The 16,312-nt window shown below is 37.3% G+C and overlaps 1 protein-coding gene across 2 annotated transcripts in view; it reads right to left on the reverse strand.

The window, feature by feature from the left end:
• LRBA (LPS responsive beige-like anchor protein) overlaps positions 1 to 16,312 on the reverse strand; it is a 767,039-nt gene that overhangs the window by 648,438 nt on the left and 102,289 nt on the right. For both annotated transcript variants that reach the window (XM_060116154.1, XM_060116148.1), the window contains exon 9: positions 15,263 to 15,409. In XM_060116154.1, coding sequence (XP_059972137.1) covers positions 15,263 to 15,409 — 147 coding nt within the window. The remainder of the gene's footprint in view (positions 1 to 15,262; positions 15,410 to 16,312) is intronic.

The raw sequence follows: 16,312 nt of genomic DNA on the forward strand, positions 1-16,312 counted from the left end.
TCTATAAACACAATGTTGTGCAGCAGACATCCAGAACTTATTCATATTGCATAACTAAAAATTTAGTACCATTGACTAGTAATTCCTTTTTTCCCTTCCCCCAGCCCTTGGCAACCACCATTCTAATCTTTGTTTCTATGACTTTGCTTTTATCTCATATAATTGGAATCATGTAGTATTTGTCCTTCTGTGGCAGGTTTATCTCACATACCATAATGTCCTCAAGATGCTGTACTAGAGGTTCTAGCCAAGGCCACTAAGCAAGGAAAAGAAATAAAAAGTGTCCAGAAAGAACTAAAATGAGGGCAGTTTACAAATACATCATCTTATATATAGAATCTTAAATATAGAAAATGCCAAGAAATCCACACAGAAAAAAACAAACTATCAGAGCTAATAAACTAAAACAGCAAGGATGTACTGTAGAAGATAAATATATAAAAATCAATTTCGTTACCATACCTAAGCAACAAATAACCCAAAAATGAAATTAAGAAACAATTCCATTTGATATTGCACATAAAAGAAGAAAATATTTAGGAATGAATTTAACAAAATACAAGCAAGACTTGTTCACTGAAAACTACAAAAAGAAATTGAAGAAGACCTAAATAAATGGAATAATATCCCAAATTCATGGACTGGAAGATTTAATACTCATAAGATGACAAATCTTTCTAAATTGATCTATAGATTTAAGGCAATATCTATCAAAATCCTAGCTACTTTTTTTTGTAAAAATTAACAAGTGTATCTTAAATTCATACAGAAATGTAAGATACCAAGAACAGCCAAAACAATCCTGAACAAGAACAAAGTTGGAGAATTCATACTTCCTAATTCAAAAAATGCATTACAAAACCACAGTATTCAAGACTGTGCTACTAGCCTAAGAACAGACATATAGTTCAATGAAACAAAATCGAGAGTCCTCAAATACTTACATTTATGATCAACTGATTTTTGGTGAAGCTGTCAAGAAATACAATAAGGAGAGAATATTCTTTTCGGCAAATGATGCTGAGACAACTAAAAATCCAAATGCAAAGGAATAAAGTTGCACCAAATACAAAAATTAACTCAAAATGAATCAAACACTTAAATGTAAGAGCTACAAGTATAAAACTTTTATAAGAAAACACAGGAGTACATCTTCATGAACTTGAATTAGGAAATAATTTTAAAGATATGACACCAAAGCACAAATAATAAGAAAAAATATAGACAAATTGGACTTCATCAAACTGAAATGTGTGTTTCAAAGGAAAACATCAGGCAAGTGGGAAGACAAGCCACAGAATGGGAGAAAATATTTGCAAATCATATACCTGATAATGGATTTGTTTCTAGAATATATTTTTAAAACTCTTAAAACTGAGGCTGAGGAGAGGAGGAGTGGAGAGTTGTTCTTCAATAAGTATAGAGTTTCAGTTTTGCAGAATGAAGAGAGTTCTACAGCTAGGTTGCACAATGTAAAAATACTTAACACTACTGCACTGTACACTTAAAAATAGCTAAAGTGGTAAGTTTTATGTGTGTGTTACCACAATTAAGTATTTTTTGAAAGCCTCTTAAAATTTAGCAAATAAAAAGGGAGCTCAGGGCCTCCCTGGTGGCGCAAGTGGTTGAGAGTCCGCCTGCCGATGCAGGGGATACGGGTTCGTGCCCCGGTCTGGGAGGATCCCATATGCCGCGGAGCGGCTGGGCCTGTGAGCCATGGCCGCTGAGCCTGCGCGTCCGGAGCCTGCGCGTCCGGAGCCTGTGCTCCGCAACGGGGGAGGCCACAACAGTGAGAGGCCCGCATACCGCAAAAAAAAAAAAAAAAAAAAAAAAAAAAAGGGAGCTCAGTTTTTAAACAGGCAAAGGATCTGAATAAACAGTTCGCAAAAAAAGACATATAAATAGCCTTATCATAAGCACACAAAAACACATTCAACATCATTAGTCATGAGGGAAATGCAAATCAAAACCAAACCACAATGAGATATCATTTCACACCCACTAAAATGGCTATAATCAAAAAGTCAGATAATAACAGGTGTTCAAGAGAATACGAAGACATCAAAATCCTCATATACAGCTGCGGTAATGTAAAATGATGTGGCCACTTTGGAAAGCAATCTAGAAATTTCTTAAAAAGTTAAATGTAGAGTTACCATATTACCAGCGATTCCACTCTAGGTACATACCCAAGAGAAATAAAAACATGTGTGCACATAAAACCTTGTACAGAAGGGTTCACAGCAGCATTGTGCATAACAGCCAAAAGGTGGAAACAGCCCAATGACTATCAACTGATGAATAGATAAAATGTGATATACCCACACAATATTATTTGGTAATAAAAAGGAATAAAGTATTAATGCGTGCTACAACATGGGTGGACCCTGAAAACACTATGCTAACTGAAAAACCGTCAAGCACAAAAGATCTCATACTGCATACTTTCCTTTACATGAATTGCCCGGAAGAGACAAACCTATACAAACAGAATTAGATTAGAGTACTGGGAAGCAGGAAAAATCAGGAGGGACTGCTCATAAGTATAGTATTTCTTTGGGGGATGAACATACTTTAACATTAGAGTGGTAATATTTGCACAACTTTGTGATACAATAAAAATCACTGAATTATACATAATAAATGGGTAAAAGGTAAGATGTGAATTATATCTCAAGAAAACTTCTATTTTGAAAAACTCATTCAGAGTAAAGTCTGTTCTGGGACCAATTAACAAAGCTTAAAAGTAAAACAAACTTCAGAGACCTTCAAGATGGCAGAGGAGTAAGACGTGGAGGTCACCTTCCTCCCCACAAATACATCCGAAATACATCTACACGTGGAACCACCCCTACAGAACACCTACTGAAGGATGACAGAAGACCTCAGACCTCCCAAAAGGCAAGAAACTCCCCACGGGGCTTCCCTGGTGGCGCAGTGGTTGAGAGTCCGCCTGCCGATGCAGGGGACACGGGTTCGTGCCCCGGTCCGGGAAGATCCCACATGCCGCGGAGCGGCTGGGCCCGTGAGCCATGGCTGCTGAGCATGCGCGTCCGGAGCCTGTGCTCCGCAACGGGAGAGGCCACAACAGTGAGAGGCCCGTGTACCGAAAAAAAAAAAAAAGAAAGGAAGAAACTCCCCACGTACCTGGGTAGGGCAAAAGAAAACAGAATAAACAGAGACAAAAGGATAGGGCGGGGACCTGCACCAGTGGGAGGGAGCCGTGAAGGAGAAACGGTTTCCACACACTAGGAGCCCCTTCGCGGGCGGAGACTGCGGGTGGCGGAGGGGGAAAGCTTCGGAGCCACGGAGGAGAGCACAGCCACAGGGGTGCGGAGGGCAAAGCAGAGAGATTCCCGCACAGAGGACCGGTGCCGACCGCCACTCACCAGCCCGAGAGGCTTGTCTCCTCACCGGCCGGGGCGGGCGGGGCTGGGAGCTGAGGCTCGGGCTTCAGTCAGAGCGCTGGCGGCGTGAACACAGCCTGAAGGGAGTTAGTGCGCCACGGCCGGCCGGGAGGGAGTCCGGGGAAAAGTCTAGAGCTGCCGAAGAGGCAAGAGACTTTTCCTTCCCTCTTTGTTTCCTGGTGCGTGAGGAGAGGGGATTCAGACCGCTGCTTAAAGGAGCTCCAGAGACGGGCGCGAGGCGTGCCTGAAAGCGCAGACCCCAGAGACGGGCGTGGGACGCTGGGGCTGCTGCTGCCGCCACCAAGAGGCCTGTGTCTGAGCGCAGGTCACTCTCCACACCTCCCCTCCCGGGAGCCTGTGCTGCCCGCCACTGCCACGGTCCCGGGCTCCACAGACAACATCCCCGGGAGAACGCACGGGCGCGCCTCGTGCTGACGCAACGTCACGCCGGCCTCCGCCGACGCACGCTCGCCCCGCCTCCGTGCCCCTCCCTCCCCCGCGGCCTGAGGGAGCCAGAGCGCCCGAATCAGCGGCTCCTTTAACCCTGTCCTGTCTGAGCGAAGAACAGACGTCCTCCGGCGACCTACACGCAGAGGCGGGGCCGAATCCAAAGCTGAGCCCCGGGAGCTGTGCGAACAAAGAAGAGAAAGGGGAATCTCTCCCAGCAGCCTCAGAAGCAGCGGATTAAATCTCCGCAATCAACTTGATGTACCCTGCATCTGTGGAATACCTGAATAGACAACGAATCATCCCAAAATTGAGGCGGTGGACTTCGGAAGCAACTGTAGATTTCAGGTTTGCTTTCTGCATCTAATTTATTTCTGGTTTTATGTTTATCTAAGTTTAGTATTTAGAGCTTATTATCATTGGTAGATTTGTTTATTGATTTGGTTGCTCTCTTCCTTTTTTTTAATATATATATTTTTTTCCTTTTTTTCTTTTTGTGAGTGTGTGTGCGTATGCTTCTTTGTCTAATTTTGTCTGTAGAGCTTTCCTTTTGCCATTTGTCCTAGGGTTCTGTCTCTCCATTTTTTCTTTGTTTGTTTTGTTGGTTTTTTTTTTTTCTTAGTATAGTTTTTGGCACTTGTTATCATTGGTGGATTTGTTTATTGCTTTGGTTGCTCTCGTCTTTCTTTTTTTTATTACATTTTTATTTTTAATATTTTTTAATTTTTTATTTTAATAATCTTATTTAATTTGTTGATTTATTTACTTCTTTATTCTTTCTTTCTTTCTTTTTCTACCCTTTTCTTCTGAGCTGTGAGGCTGACAGGGTCTTGGTGCTCTGCCCGGGTGTCAGGCCCAAGCCTCTGAGGTGGGAGAGCCGAGTTCAGGACATTGGACCACCAGAGACCTCCCAGCTACATGCAATATCAAATAGCAAAAGCTCTTGCAGAGATCTCCATCTCAACACGAAGACCCAGCTCCACTCAGAGAGCAGCAAACTACAAGGCTGGACACCCCAAGCCAAACAACTAGCAAGACAGGAACACAACCACAACCATTAGCAGAGAGGCTTCCTAAAATCATAATAAGGTCACAGACACCCCAAAACACACCACTGGACACAGTCCTGCCCACCAGAAGGAAAATATCCAGCTTCATCCACCAAAACACAGGCACCAGTCCCCTCCACCAGGAACCCTACACAACCCACTGAACCAACCTTACCCACTGGCAGCAGACACCAAAAACAACGGGAACTAAGAACATGCAGCCTGCAAAAAGGAGACCTCAAACACAGTAAGTTAAGCAAAACAGAAGACAGAGGAATACACAGCAGATGAAGGAGCAAAGTAAAAGCCCACCAGACCAAACAAATGAAGAGAAAATAGGCAGTCTACCTGAAAAGAATTCAGAGTAATGATAGTAAAGATGATGGAAAATCTTGGAAATAGAATGGAGAAAATACAAGAAATGTTTAACAAGTAGCTACAAGAACTAAAGAGCAAACAAACAGTGAAGAACAACGTAATAAATGAAATTAAAAATTCTACAGCAGGAATCAATAGCAGAATAATTGAGGCAAAAGAATGGATAAGTGACCTGGAAGATAAAATAGTGGAAATAACTACCATACATCAGAATAAAGAAAAAATAATGAAAAGAATTGAGGACAGTTTCAGAGACGTCTGGGACAACACTGAATGCACCAACAGTCGAATTACAGTGGTCCCAGAAGAAGAAGAGAAAAGAACGGTACTGAGAAAACATTTGAAGAGATTATAGTTAAAAACTTCCCTGATATGGGAAAGGAAATAGTCAATCAAGTCCAGGAAGTACAGAGAGTCCCATACAGGATTAATCCAAGGAAAAACACGCCAATACACCTATTTTTTTTTCTTTTTTCATGGTTTTTTTGTTTTTTTTTTTTTTTTTTTTTTTGCAGTACGCGGGCCTCTCACTGTTGTGGCCTCTCCCGCTGCGGAGCACAGGCTCCAGACGCACAAGCTCAGCAGCCGTGGCTCACAGGCCCAGCCACTCCACGGCATGTGGGATCCTCCCGGACCGGGGCACGAACCCTTGTCCCCTGCATCGGCAGGCAGACCCTCAACCACCGCGCCACCAGGGAAGCCTGCCAATACACCTATTAATCAAACTATCAAAAATTAAATACAAAGAACAAATATTAAAAGCAGCAAAGGAAAGCAGCAAGTAACATACAAGGGAATCCCCATAAGGTTACCATTTGATTTCTCAGCAGAAACTCTACAAGCCAGAAGGGTGTGGCAGGACATATTTAAAGTGATGAACGGGAAAAACCTACAACCAAAATTACTCTACCTAGCAAGGATCTCATTCAGATATGATGGAGAAATTAAAACCTTTACAAACAAGCAAGAGCTAAGAGAATTTAGCACCACCAAACCAGCTTTACAACAAATGCTAAAGGAACTCCTCTGGGGAGGAAAACAAGAGGAGGAAAAGACCTACAATAACAAACCCAAAACAATTAAGAAAATGGTAATAGGAACATACATATCAATAATTACCTTAAATGCAAATGGATTAAATGCTCCAACCAAAAGACACAGACTGGCTGAATAGATACAAAAACAAGACCCACATACATGCTGTCTACAACAGATGCACTTCAGACCTATGGACCCATACAGACTGAAAGTCAGGGGATGGAAAAAGATATTCCATGCAAATGGAAATCAAAAGAAAGCTGGAGTAGCAATTCTCATATCAGGCAAAATAGATGTTTAAATAAAGACTGTTAGAATGTACAGAGAAGGACACTACATAATAATCAAGGGATCAATGCAAGAAAAATATATAACACTTGTAAATATTTATGCACCCAACATAAGAGCACCCCAATACATAAGACAAATGCTAAAAGCCATAAAAGCGGAAATCAACACTAACACAATAATAGTAACGGACTTTAACACCCCACTTTCACCAATGGATCGATCATCCAAAATGAAAATAAATAAGGAAACACAAGCTTTAAATGCTACATTAAACAACATGAACTTAATTGATATGTATAAGACATTCCATCCAAAAACAACAGAATACACTTTCTTCTAAAGTGCTCATGGAACATTCTCCAGGATATACCATATCTTGAGTCACAAATCAAGGCTTCATAAATTTAAGAAAATTTAAATCATATCAAGTATCTTTTCTGACCACAACGCTATGAGATTAGATATCACAGGAAAAAAATCTGTAAAAAATACAAACACATGGAGGGTAAACATTACACTACTTAATAACCAAGAGTTCACTGAAGAAATCAAAGAGAAAATCAAAAAATACCTAGAAACAAATGACAATGAAAACACGACAAACCAAAACCTACGGGGTACAGCAAAAGCAGTTCTAAGATCGAAGTTCATAGCAATAAAATCCTACCTCAAGAAACATGAAACATATCAAATAAACAACCGAACCTTACATCTAATGCAACTAGAGAAAGAAGAACAAAAAAAACCCCAAAAGTTAGAAGAAGGAAAGAAATCATAAAGGGCAGGTCAGAAATAAATGAAAAAGAAATGAAGGAAACAACGGCAAAGATCAATAAAACTAAAAGCTGGTTCTTTGAGAAGACAAACAAAATTGATACACCATGAGCCCGACCCATCAGGAAAAAAGGGAGAAGATTCAAATCAACAGAATTAGAAATGAAAAAGGAGAAGTAACAACTGACACTGCAGAAATACAAAGGATCATGAGAGATTACTACCAGCAACTATATGCCAATAAAATGGACAACGTGGAAGAAATAGACAAATTCTTAGAAAACCACAACCTTCCAAGACTCAACCAGGAAGGAATAGAAAATATACACAGACCAATCACAAGGACTGAAATTGAAACTGTGATTAAAAATCTTTCAACAAACAAAAGCCCAGGACCAGATGACTTCACAGGTAAATTCTATCAAACGTTTAGAGAAGAGCTAACACCTATCCTTCTCAAACTCTTCCAAAATATAGCAGAGGGAGGAACACTCTCCAACTCATTCTACAAGGCCACCATAACCCTGATACCAGAACCACACAAAGATGTCACAATAAAAGAAAACTACAGACCAATATCACTGATGAACATAGATGTGAAAATCCTCAACAACATACTAGCAAACAGAATCCAACAGAACATTAAAAAGATCATACACCATGATCAAGTGGGGTTTATTCCAGGAATGCAAGGATTCTTCAATATATGCAATGCGGTTTATCAATGTGATAAACCATATTAACAAATTGAAGGAGAAAAACCATATGATCATCTCAATAGATGCAGAAAAAGCTTTTCACAAAATTCAACACCCATTTATGATAAAAACCCTCCAGAAAGTAGGCATAGAGGGAACTTACCTCAATATAATAAAGGCCATATACAACAAACCCACAGCCAACATCATCCTCAATGGTGAAAAACTGAAACCATTTCCTCTGACATCAGGAACAGGACAAGGTTGTCCACTCTCACCACTAACATTAAACATAGTTTTGGAAGTTCTAGCCACAGCAATCAGAGAAGAAAAAGAAATAAAAGGAATCCAAATCGGAAAAGAAGAAGTAAAGCTGTCACTATTTACAGATGACATGGTACTATACATAGAGAATCCTAAAGATGCTACCAGGAAACTACTAGAGCTAATCAATGAATTCGGTAGAGCAGCAGGATACAAAATTAATGCACAGAAATCTGTTGCATTCCTATACACTAATGATGAAAAATCTGAAAGAGAAATAAAGGAAACATTCCCAATTACCACTGCAACAAAAAGAATAAACTACCAAGGAATAAACCTGCCTAAGGAGACCAAAGACCTGTATGCAGAAAACTATAAGACACTTATGAGAGAAACTAAAGACAATATAAACAGATGGAGACATATACCATGTTCTTGGGTTGGAAGAATCAACATTGTGAAAATGACTAAAATACCCAAAGCAATCTACAGATTCAATGCACTCCCTATCAAACTACCAATGGCATTTTTCACAGAACTAGAACAAAAAGTTTCACAATTTGTATGGAAACACAAAAGACCCCAAATAGCCAAAACATTCTTGAGAAAGAAAAACGGAGTTGGAAGAAACAGGCTCCCTGACTACAGACTATACTATAAAGCTACAATAATCAAGACAGTATGATACTGGCACAAAAACAGAAATATAGATCAATGGAACAGGATAATAAGCCCAGAGATAAACCCACACACATATGGTCACCTTACTTTTGATAAAGGAGGCAAGAATATACCATGGAGAAACGAGAGCCTCTTCAATAAGTGGTGCTGGGAAAACTGGACAGCTACATGTAAAAGAATGAAATTAGAACACTCCCTAACACCATACACAAAAATAAACTCAAAATGGATTAAACCTAAATATAAGACCAGAGACTATAAATCTCTTAGAGGAAAACATAGGCAGAACACTCTATGACATAAATCACAGCAAGATCCTTTTTGACCCACCTCCTAGAGAAATGGAAATAAAAACAAAAATAAACAAATGGGACCTAATGAAACTTAAAAGCTTTTGCACAGCAAAGGAAACCATAATCAAGACAAAAATACAACCCTCAGAATGGGAGAAAATATTTGCAAATGAAGCAACTGACAAAGGATTAATCTCCAAAATATAGAAGCAGCTCATGCAGCTCAATATCAAAAAAACAAACAACCCAATCCAAAAATGGGTAGAAGATCTAAATAGACATTTCTCCAAAGAAGATATACGGATTGCCAACAAACACATGAAAGGATGCTCAACATCACTAATCATTAGAGAAATGCACATCAGAACTACAATGAGGTATCACCTCATACTAGTCAGAATGGCCATCTTCCAAAAACCTACAAACAATAAATGCCGGAGAGGTTGTGGAGAAAAGAGAACCCTCTTGCACTGTGGGTGGGAATGTAAATTGATGCAGCCACTATGGAGAACAGTATGGAGGTTCCTTAAAAAACTACAGATAGAACTACCATACAACCCAGCAATCCCACTACTGGGCATATACCGTAAGAAAACCATAATTCAAAAAGAGTCATGTACCACAATGTTCATTGCAGCTCCACTGACAATAGCCAGGACATGGAAGCAACCTAAGTGTCCATCGACAGAGGAATGGATAAAGAAGATGTTGCACATATATACAATGAAATATTACTCTGCCATAAAAAGGAACGAAATTGGGTCATTTGTAGTGAGGTGGATGGACCTAGAGTCTGTCATTCAGAGTGAAGTAAGTCAGAAAGAGGAAAACAAATACCGTATGCTAATACATATATATGGAATCCTAAAAAAAAAAGTGGTTCTGAAGAACCTAGGGGCAGGACATGAATAAAGACGAAGATGCATAGAATGGACTTGAGGACACGGGGAGGGGGAAGGGTAAGCTGGGACAACATGAGAGAGTGGCATGGACATATATACACTACCAAATGTAAAATAGATAGCTAGTGGGAATCAGCCACATAGCACAGGGAGATCAGCTCAGTGCTTTATGACCACCTAGAGGGGTGGGATAGGGAGGGTGGGAGGGAGAAGCAAGAGGGAGGAGATATGGGGATATATGTATATGTATAGCTGATTCACTTTGTTATAAAGCAGAAACTAACACACCATTGTAAAGCAATTATACTCCAATAAAGATGTTTTAAAAAAATAAAATGAAAAATAAATGGCAAAATAAAACAAACTTCAAATAAATAAACTTGACTGAAAGTAATCTATTGACTAGCAGAATAAAGCCCAACGATCTTTAAAAAAAAAAAAAAGCAACAAAATCCAGACATTTACTTGGTAAAATCATAATGTCCAGTATTTAATCCAAAATTACTAAACAAACCACAAAGTCTGAAGTAACCAGCAGACTATCAGTAAATAAAAATAAACCCAGAAATACAGATGATGAAATTAGAAGAAAAAGACATTAGACTAGTTACATCTATGGTCAGGTATTTTTTTAAGACAACATTGAAAGGAGAAAAATAGATAATGAAAATTATCAAAACTTACCAAGACAAAAAATACAAAAAATATTTGAACTGAATAATTCACTTAATTGAATTAACGGCAATAAGGCATTTGATAAAGAAGGATTAGTGAACATAAATACCATGAAAACAATCCAAAACAAAACATTTCTTATAAATCAGGCAAAAAATAGCATCTCAATGCTCTGTCTGCTTATATCTAAGGTCTAAAATGAATGTAATATGAATTCTAGAAGAAGATAAAAAACAGAAAATATATTAAAGAAATAATAGCAAAAAGTTTCGTATTTCACCAAAACCATAAACCCACAGAACTGAGAAGTTCAAATAATCTAAAGTAGGCTAAGAAAACACACATATACACACAGACAGACAGACAGACACACACACACACATAAACCCATACCAACATATACTGTATTCATTTTCTAAAAATCAGTGACAAGAGTAAATATTAGAACCATCAAGAGAAAAAAAAGACATTACATATAGAGGAAGACCACACACTTCTTGTTAGAAACTATGCAAGTTAGTTAAACAAAAGAATATCTTTAAAAAGCTCAAAATAGAAAACTGTCACCTTAAAATTTTATAATCAGTAAAACTATTTTTCAAAGCTGAAAGAAGAACAAAGGCTTTTTCAGACAAATAAAAGCTCAGAAAAGCCACTGACAGTAAATCTCCATTATAAGAAATAATAAAACAATTCAAATGGAAGGAAAATGATATGAGACAGAAACATAAATCTACACAAAGAAGTATCCTAGAAATGGTGAATACATAGATAAATACACAGGTAAATACAAAGTATATGATCTTCTTCATTTTTAATTTTTTAAAAATATAAATGAATGAATCAAAAATAATAAAAATGTATCAAAAGGACCATAATACATGAAGAAGTAAAATCTACAAAAATAACAAAACCAAGGACAGGATGGGGAATTGCAGGATTATGTTGGAAGGGTCTTACACTGTACAATGTCATTTATTGGTAGACTATGATAAGTTAAAGTTTAAAAAAAAACTAATAAACCAATAGTAGAAATAAGTGAAATACTAAATAATAGGCAATCTAAATCAAAGCAGAGAAAGAGGAAAGAATCAAAGAACAGATGAAGGAAACAGAAAATAGCAAGACAGTAGATTTAAGTCCCACAATATCTATCCTTATTGATACACTGGATGTAAATTATGTGAACATTCCAATGAAAGGCAGAGATTGACTGACTCAATAAAAAAGCAAGACTCATTTTACAAAATTCAATATCCTTCTAATAAAAACTCTCAGAAAACTAGAAATAGAAAAGAAATTTCTCAACTTGAAAAAGCATCTATAAAATATGTATGAATGCTTTCCTTCTAAAATCATGAACAAGACAAAAATGTCTACTCTTGTCATTTCTATTTTAACTATTTATCCTGGAGGTCCTGTTTAGTACAATAAGGGAGAAAAGAGAAAAGGCATACAGATTCGATATGAAGAAGTAAAGCTTACAGTCTACATGAACATGTATGTAGAAAATACTAAAACAGCAACAACAAAAAACTAGTAAAACTAATAAGCAAGTTCAGCAAGGTCTTGTTAAAAAGTCAATAAAACTCAACTATATTTCTATACACTAGAAACAAATGATTGGAAATTAACTTTTTTAAAAATGCAACTTAATATACTACCTAAAAAACATGAAATACTTAAAAATACATTTAACAAAATGTATGTATGACCTGTACAATGAAAACCAAAAAACACTGCTGGGAGAAATTAATAAAGACCTAAGTAAATAAAGAGATATCATGGTCACAGATTGGATAATCCAGTATTAGTGAGATGTCAATTATCCTCTAACTGACCTATACGTTAATACAGTACCAAATAAAACCCCAGTAGACTTTTTGTAGAAAGCGTTAAGCTGGTTCTAAAATACATCTAGAAATGCAAAGGACTTAGAAAATCACAAAGGATTTGAAAAAGAATAGTTGATGGTTTAGACTTCCGGTTTTCAAGACTTACTACAAAGCTACGATAATTAAGACAGTAAAGTATTAGTATTAAAAAAAAAGACAGGTGGTCTTCCCTGGTGGCGCAGTGGTTGAGAGTCCGCCTGCCAATGCAGGGGACACGGGTTCGTGCCCCGGTCCGGGAAGATCCCACATGCCGCAGAGCGGCTGGGCCCGTGAGCCATGGCCGCTGAGCCTGCGCGTCCGGAGCCTGTGCTCCGCAACGGGAGAGGCCACAACAGTGGGAGGCCCGCATACCGCAAAAAAAAAAAAAAAAAAAAAAAAAAAAAAGACAGGTAAGTAACTAAAATCAAATAGAGCCTCAAAGATGCCACAGTAAGGCAATGAATGGAGAAAGAATAGTACTTAAAAAACAAATAGTGCTGGAACACCAGGGTATCCTTATGAAAAACAAAAGATAAAATAAACCTTGATAGTTAGCTCATACCATACTCAAAAATTAACTGAAAATGGATCACAGGCCTAAATATAAATGCTAAAAATATAATACTTAGAAGAAAACATGAATAAATCTTTCTAACCTTAGAATCAGCAAAGATTTCTTAGATAAGACACAAAAATCATGAGAATAATAGGAAAAATTGTTAAATTGGAATCCATAATAATTAAATTCCTATGTTTTTCAAAAGCCAGATTAAGAAAATAAAAAGGCAAGACACAGACTGGGGGGAAGAAATTTGTAACTCATACATCCGTTATCCATAATATATAAAGAAACTCATAAAGGACTTACAAGTTATAAGGACTTATTATATAGGACTTATATCCATAATATATAAAGAAACTTCAAAACTCAACAATAAGAAAACAAACCAAACAAAAAATGGGCAAAAGATTTGAATACACACTTAACAAAAGAAGATACACAAGTGGCCAATAAGCAATGCAAAGATGCTCAGCATCTCTAGGCATTACAAAAATGCAATTTAAAACCAGAATGAGAAACTGCTAGGGACCCACTCAAATGTCTAATATTAAAAAGACCAGCAATACCAGGTGTTAACAGGATGTGGAGTAAGTAGAAAGCTCATACATTGCTTGTAGAAATGTAAAATTGTGCAACTACCTTGGAAAAGAGCTTGGCAGTTTCAGCTGCCATACCAGTTAACAATTCCACTCTTACATATTTATGAAATACACAAAGAATTGTACACCAATATTCATAGCAGCTTGTTCATAATAGCCAAAATCTGGAAACAACCCAAATATTCATCAAGAGATTAATGGGTTAAAAAGTTGTGATATACTCATAGAAAGGAACACTACTTAGCAATAAATAAGAGGGAACTACTAATACAAAACAACATAGATGAATCTTAAAACATGCTAAGAAAAACCAAACTCCAAGGAGCACACACTGCATGATTCTATTTACATAAAACCTTAATAAAAACAAATCTGTTTGATAGTGACAGTAACAGATCAGTAGTTGCCTGTCAACAGAAACGGGGTGGAGTTAGAGAAGCACAAGGAACTGACTAGGAAAGAGCAGAGAGGTACCTTTTGCTGTGATAGAAATGTTCTATGTCTTGATTGCTGCATTATACTTTTGTCAAAACTATTTAAAATATGTATAGTTTATTGACTCCAACAGTATGTAAATTAACGCAAGTTGATTTTGTTTTCAAAGGAACATAACAGACATTAAATCACTCCCGGAAACCAAACTAGATTAACAATGGCTTAACCTAAAGGTTCCCAAACTTCCTTGATTCATGACATTCTTAGCTTCACAGTAATTTTTTATGGTGTTCCAGACCAAAATAAATATTGAACATTTCTGTTTATTAGTTTGACCCAACTACTTTATATTTTATATTTTAACAATTATATTTTATATTTTAACCTTATAACAAGAATTTATTAGCCATTTGAAAAACTTAATGCACAAATTGAAAAAAAGTGTTTCCTTCATTATTATATTAGCAAAATTGTTTATTAATGGGATGTATATGCGTCTTGGGTACTGCTCAAATTCTCAGATTTTGGAATCAGATTTCATAGCTCATCCTCATTTCCTGTTCCACACTGATTTTCACATGGTACTTGCTCTATCACAGCAAGCATTAAAAACTTAGCTTTGCAAGTATATGATATCACCAAAAGAAATGCAGCATAAATTAAAGTTGAAACTTGAGCTAGTACTTTGCACAGTGCCCCACATATGACAAGTATACTGTGCTTCCCACAAAACTTTAAAATACCCTTTGGATGGACTCCCGTGACTTCCCTATGGTGCCTCTGGTTACTTTCACATACAGTTTAGTAACCCAAGTTGTAAGCTGCCCCATGCACCACCCACCTATAAATCAAGCTCAACTAACACTGGTTAAGCAGGGAACAGCAAGTAAAGTACCTTGTATCCCAGGCCCAATTGATAAATAGCAAAAATCTGAGCTGCATTAAGAGCTTCACTAAAAAGGTAAACTGCAGTCATCTGACCACAGAATACCCTATTAGCATCTGCTGTTTCTGATGAGCCCAGGAAACACTTGTCAAAGGTCTGTGAAAGAAAACAAAAAAGGTTATTAGAGAAAAAACAAAAAATTATCTCCTCCAGAAATAATAACAAACTATACTGGTATAAATATTTTGCCCACGCTAAAATATAATCTGAATAGATTAAAATAATTCATTTAGCATTTCACTTCATTCATTCCCATTTGGTGTACAGATCAGGAAAGACATCATAGAAAGGAGATAAGACAAGTTTTCCAAAGTACAATAAACAAAACCTGATGACAAAGTGGATATAGGAAACAGAGCCAGAGAAATCATTATGGACTCTGAAGGTTCATACTTAGTCAACCAAAGAACCAGACAGAAGAGCAGGCTTTGGAGCAATGAGGAAAATCATGAGTTAAGTGTGGGACATATAATGAATGCACCTTTTCTCTGAACTAATGTGGATGAAGAAGCAATTGCCAACAAGGTTCTGTATGGTGAGAAGTTAAGACTGTAACTTTTTGTAGACATCAAGATACAAATAATGGGTGAAGTCATGGAGTAGATGCAATCTCTCAAAAGGAATGTGTAAATCAAGAAAAACAGGTGTATGTTTTTCTTCTTCAGACAAAAAATTCCTCTTAATAACATCCAGGTTGCAAAGACCCCGTTTTAAAAACTCATGTATACAACAAGGAGGAAAAAAAGTATCCATATCTCTTTAAAAGTATCATTTTATACCATGAAACCATTAGGAAGGATGTTGAAAAATATGTGTTGACATTAAGGAACGTAAAAAAAATTTTAACATTTGGGTTCTGAAGACAAACCACCTAGATCAAATCACTGCTTCCCACACTGCTGATTTTCGCAAATTACTTAACCTCTCTGTGCTCAGTTTCACTGGTAAAATGAAGATTACAACAGTACTTATCTTGCAAGGTTGGGGCTTACAGAAAAT

This window comes from Mesoplodon densirostris, chromosome 1, assembly GCF_025265405.1.
Source record: "Mesoplodon densirostris isolate mMesDen1 chromosome 1, mMesDen1 primary haplotype, whole genome shotgun sequence".
Taxonomy (NCBI): domain Eukaryota; kingdom Metazoa; phylum Chordata; class Mammalia; order Artiodactyla; family Ziphiidae; genus Mesoplodon; species Mesoplodon densirostris.